This window comes from Octodon degus, unplaced genomic scaffold, assembly GCF_000260255.1.
Source record: "Octodon degus isolate 3935 unplaced genomic scaffold, OctDeg1.0 scaffold00046, whole genome shotgun sequence".
NCBI lineage: Eukaryota > Metazoa > Chordata > Mammalia > Rodentia > Octodontidae > Octodon > Octodon degus.
Genome location: NW_004524622.1, coordinates 8,729,237 through 8,734,868, shown reverse-complemented (window position 1 = coordinate 8,734,868; position 5,632 = coordinate 8,729,237). Strand labels below are relative to the sequence as shown.

The 5,632-nt window shown below is 52.3% G+C and overlaps 1 protein-coding gene across 1 annotated transcript in view; it reads left to right on the top strand.

The window, feature by feature from the left end:
* The first annotated feature begins 1,277 nt into the window (after positions 1-1,277).
* Hhex (hematopoietically expressed homeobox) overlaps positions 1,278-5,632 on the top strand; it is a 6,063-nt gene continuing 1,708 nt past the window's right edge. Inside the window, exons 1-3 of the mRNA XM_004632055.2 lie at positions 1,278-1,697; positions 3,709-3,887; positions 4,082-4,132. Of these exons, the coding sequence (XP_004632112.1) occupies positions 1,343-1,697; positions 3,709-3,887; positions 4,082-4,132 (585 nt within the window). The 5' untranslated portion in view covers positions 1,278-1,342. The remainder of the gene's footprint in view (positions 1,698-3,708; positions 3,888-4,081; positions 4,133-5,632) is intronic.

The window sequence follows — 5,632 nt, the reverse complement described above, 5'->3', positions numbered from 1 at the left end:
AGCTAGGTGACTTCCCCTTGTCATGAAGTTTCAGCTCATTATGCACGCCTCCTTCCTAGCACATGTATGTTACTGTGTTAAATTTGCTTCCTGTCTCTGTGAAGGCGGGCACTGTATGACTTGTTTGCTGCTGGCACATGGCATTAGCTCAATAAAAATGTGCGAAGTGAAACGTGAACTCAGGCAGTCCAGCTCTTGGTTCGGTCTTCCTATTTCGGTCCCACTGCAATTGGAGAAATAGTTCAAAGATGTAGATTTAATAATAATTGTTTAAAACCCAAAAGAAAAAATCTCAGAAATCTATTTCCCAAACTAACGGAGAACCTCAGCAGAGACAACTCACCTCTAGGTGTGCCGACCGCTGGGGGCGTCAATCAACAATCAAGAAACTGGTTCTCTGCACAGGAGGCCGCGCTGCATTGCAAAGGACAGCGCCGTGGCTTCAACAGAAAGCACGTGCAAAACGGAGGGGCCGGGCTGTCTGGAGCCATGACCCCCAGGGCTGAGGACGAAGGACACCGCCAGCCCCGGTTGTGTCCAAAAGGGTTTTGTAGCCTCTGACTGGCGCCGTGGGATCGGACCCTGCCCATGGGTCAGTCCTGAGCAGCTTCTGCCATGACCCCAGAGAAACGGATGAGCCTGGGAGATCCCCACTGAACCGGGCAGGAACGGCCCGAAGCTGGAGCACCTGGCGTCTCCGAGCGGAGCTCCTGCTCTCTGGAGCAGCTCTAGAAGCGACCAGCACTCTCCAGTTGTGAGTTTAAGAGGAGCCCCGGGCAACAATCAGAGTCCCCGTTATTCTGAGGAGCGCACGTCCAGGAAGGGTCTCTGGGACCGCCAAGGCACAGCCCCGTCGGGGCCGCGGCGCCGCCCAATCCGGTCGCTCCTCGCCTGGGGCACGCTACCCCCACCCTGACCGGGCCGGACCGAGCTCCCGGCTGGGCTGCGGCTGCGTGGGTCAGCGTTCCCGGCAGCTGCGGTCCTCGCGTCTCTTCCGACGGGCGCGGCTCGGGCTTTCCGGGAGGGCATCGCGGCCACGGCGCCAGGAGCGCCCAGGGGCGACCGCGGCGGTGGACACCTCGCCAAGCGCAGGGTCCCGGGAGTCCCGAGTCAGAGCAGCCTGGGGGCGTGGAGCTCGGCCGGCGGGGCGGGCCAGGGGCAGGGGCGGGAGGCGGCTCCCTGGGGCCCGCGCCATTGGCCACGGGGCCCGGCGGCAGGAAGGGGCCAGCGAGCGCGGCCCCACCCCGCGGCCGGCGGAGCCTATCGCCGGGAGCTGGGGCGCCGATAAATGTAGCGCCGCGGCGCGGGCTGGCAGCTCTCCGAGGCCCGGAGCGCAGCAGCCATGCAGTATCCGCACCCCGGGCCGGCGGCGGCGGGAGTGCCCCTGTACGCGCCCACCCCGCTGCTGCAGCCCGCGCACCCGACGCCCTTCTACATCGAAGACATCCTGGGCCGCGGGCCGGCCACCCCCACGCCCGCCCCCACGCTGCCGTCCCCCAACTCCTCCTTCACCAGCCTCGTGTCCTCCTACCGGACCCCAGTGTACGAGCCCACGCCGATCCACCCCGCCTTCTCGCACCACCCTGCCACCGCGCTGGCCGCCGCCTACGGCCCCGGCGGCCTCGGAGGCCCTCTGTACCCCTTCCCGCGGACGGTGAACGACTACACGCACGCCTTGCTTCGCCACGACCCCCTGGGTAAGGCGGCCGGGTCACGGCGGGGCCAAGCCGGGGCGACGGCGAGAAAGGCGCCGCCCGGCAGGTGGCAGCGCCCGGGAGGCGGCGAGGGCGGAGGGGAGAGGCAATTGAAAGCTGCGGCCAAAACGATTGAAAAGCGGCCCTCGGGCGCGCGCGAGCACTGGGGACCGGAGGCCGAGCCCCGGGGGCGCGCGGCCGCGCTGACCGCACTGTGACTCAGATTGGTTTTCCTGCACCTTGCAGGCGTCGGGAGCCGCCGCCGGGGCTGTTGCGGAGGGCAGCCTGGGGCAGCGCGTGTCGCCCGGGGCTGGCAGCGGCACGGACGGGGAGGACGGTGTCCAGGCACCCCAGGCCCGCCACTGAGGGGCAGGGATCGTTGCCGGGCCCGGGCAGTTACAGGGTTGGACTTGGTTCAACAAGCTTGTGCAGTGAAAGAGCCTGACCCTTTCCGTTCATACAGGAAATCTTGAGTTCTCGATAGGAGTAAATCTGGTTTCAGAAGCTGTTAAGTGTTTTCCTGGCTGCATGAAGCAGACCCTTCCCCGGGAGTAGTGCACGCTGCTGATTATTTTATCGACATCCTCAATACAGACAAATTCAGGAAACACTCGACTTCTGATAGCCAGGATCCGTTTTTCTGATATTGTTCATTTCCTCTGTGTGGGATGTGACTTTATGGCAGCTAAAATAACCAGTTGCTTCCTTTTTTTTTTTCGAGGCTGTTTTGCACAAGTCTGAAGCCTGACGCAAGCAAAATCTCGAAAAAACAATGCCAGCTTTCACAGCACTTAGGTGCAGGCCTACAGACAAACGGACGGACGGACTGACAGATACCTTTTTAGAACCGCAAAATGCAGACCCTGTGCACCAGTTAGCAAGGGCAGCGCAGCAAGCACGTACTGGGGAGTTAAGGGACTTGTCGCATCCTTGCAGGGCCTAAGAAATAAGTCACCAGTGTCTACACTCTGGTGGCCCTTACCCCCCTCCCCCCCCAAAGATCTGAAGCCCTAGGGTAGTTAAGGAAATGGGAAACTTCCTCTGGTCCACCAGGGTTTTAAATCAACTCTTTTTGGCAGCTTGGTTGGCATTATAATGGTGGGGTCTTTAGCTCAGTCCACCTTGGCTTCTCGACGCTAACAAGATTTGGGATGTGTGAGTTACATTGTCTAAAAAGGCTATTTATTATATTTGTACTTTTTATCCCAGCCTCCTGGGTTTCGTGTCACGGCCCCTGTGGCTTTGTCGCCTCAAGGGGCGGGCGCGGGACCCTCAGCCGGGCCAGGCGTGAGGATGAACGAACGTTTTCACAGAGCGCGCCCTGGGTTTCCTTGGGTTACTTCTGGGACTGCGCAGGAGGAAGCAAAGGGTTTTTCGAGATAGACCAACAGGAAACACATTGACGGAAATGTTGCCATAGTCTATGTGGTGGCTTTAGCTGGCCGCCCCCGCGGGCCGGGTGTGAAATCAGAGGAGGCGCGGCGCCCTCGGGCCAGGATTGGAAGCCTCGGCCTAGCGCGGCTTCGGCCCCAGCGCCGCTGCACTGCCAGGCTGAGGGTGCTGTGGCAGCCCCGCTCCTCCCCAGCACGCACTCCCCGGTGTCCCTGGAAATGCATTTCAGCAAGGGACACGACGGAGGGGTACACAAAGTTCAGCATGATTTCCAGACTAATTATTGAGAGAGCTGTCTTGATGTTTTAAGTCCAGCCGGCAGTGGGCTTGAAAGGATTTGCGCTCTAATCTAGTCATAGGTGTGATGGTTGTGTCCCGGTGTTCTCTGTGCACGCAGTGTGGCCGTGCAACCTCAGCTGTTCGCATAGTGTCTCTCAGTATGTGCTGATGGGAGCACCTGGCCCCCTCCTGGGGACGTGAGTGAGTAGGTCAGGGCGAGAGGCTTCCTGCGGCTGCTCCTTCCCTCCCTCCTTCCATCACCCCACCGCAGGTTGATCTGGGGGTGGCCTGACCTTCTCCAGCTCCGGGGCCGTTGGCTAACCGCGTCTCTCGTTGCGCTTAGGCAAACCGGTGCTCTGGAGTCCCTTCTTGCAGAGGCCTCTACATAAAAGGAAAGGCGGCCAGGTGAGGTTCTCCAACGACCAGACCATCGAGCTGGAGAAAAAATTTGAAACACAGAAATACCTCTCCCCGCCTGAGCGGAAGCGTCTGGCCAAGATGCTGCAGCTTAGCGAGAGGCAGGTGAGCGCTCTGGGCCTGGGCGGAGGCCTGCTGCTAGGGTCACCCGGACCGGGGTGGCAGAATGCGGGAAACCATGCTGCGCTCGAGGCTCTCACCTTTGAAGGGTTGCTTGGCTCCCCAGTCTGCTTCTCCCCTTCTACCAGGTTTTTTCGAGATTCTGGGCTCTTGCTAAATTTTCTTTCTCTTTCCTGTAGGTTAAAACCTGGTTTCAGAATCGACGCGCTAAATGGAGAAGACTAAAACAGGTATAGAAGACGTAGTTCTGTTTCTATGGGGATAAATATTTGTATCATGTTATCTCAGTGCGAAGCCTGTTATGGGTTGTATGCAAAAGTCATTTGAGAGACTATTTAACCTCTTCACCTTGATTAAAAAGGCAAATAATTCTGCTGAAATTCAGGATGAGTTGCTCAGGTGGCAGTAATGCTAAAAGCACCTAATGCAGTTCCTATATCAATTATGCTTGAGTTTTCACACACTGGCTAGTAAAACTCCCAGCTAATTGTTTTATAAACCCCATATGTTATTTATCTAATTAACGCAGGAAAGATAAAGTAATTGACAGTAAATGACTTAAGCAGTTATCTTTGGGAGAAAATTGTTTCTTTTATTTACACAGCCATAATAAAACCAGGCAGAATTCAAGGGTAAATAAAAGGACACAAACAGCTTTAAGTCTTCTTTGTGCTGTCTTTAAGAAGAATTAAATATCAAAGAGTTTAAAAATTATTTTCCATTTAATGCTAACTCTTACAGTGAATATAAAATATATAAGAAAATATCCAAGCCTGCTGGGAAAGTAGTTTAAATTTTCTAACAGTCTTTCATCCAGTGACCTTGTTTCGCAATATGTGATAAAAATGAAAGGCCTATTCAGTTTCTAAAGAAGCTCTTGGTTGAAAGCTAAAGATTTGTTTTCGATACCCTAATCTGGATATGTTGCCAGAGTTATTTGACAATTGCTGAATTGTTAAATTTCCAATTTAAATGATAAATACAATATTTTAAAACAATAATTTGAGGAAATTTAATGTGGATGGCTAAATTTATTGATTATTACTTTTCAAGTAAAAACAAGGTGGTATCACAAAGAAAGACTATTTTGAAACAAAATAAAATTTTATATTTTAGTTATTCTAACATGGTTTAAATATTTGATCTTATGCATTTGTTACACAGCTGAAAATGTGAATATTTTGTTTTAAAAACTGTATGTCATATTATGTTTCTATGTAGCATTAATATCCATTTTAGACAAGCATAGGATCTGGACAAACACAAGCACTGACTTAATTCTTGTTCAAAGGCTTTATTCTAGTTTTCCAGAGACTTTTAAATTTTAAATTACTGGTTTCTATGTAGTATGGGAATGTTTTTTCAGGAATTTTCCCCAGATTTAAAGCAAATTGTATTTAATTCTGTCCCTTCTCAGTGACATTCTTCTAGTTACCCATTTTTCTTTGTCATGATTTTTTTACTTGCTACATCCTTGTGTGTCTGTGCTCATAAATTTACATTAGGAGATGAGTGTAAAGAATTCAATCTAATAATTTGGAAAACTTCATAATTTACCACTTGGGCAGGAAGCTATAGATTGAATCCAGGGCCTTGTATAGGACCCAACTCCTAACATTCTTCTTAAAATATATAGAAGATGCTGTTAATTGACAAGAGTTAAATATGTCAATAATGAAGATAATGTGTAGCTGTTGTGATTAGAATTATTAAGCTTTTTTTTTTTTTTT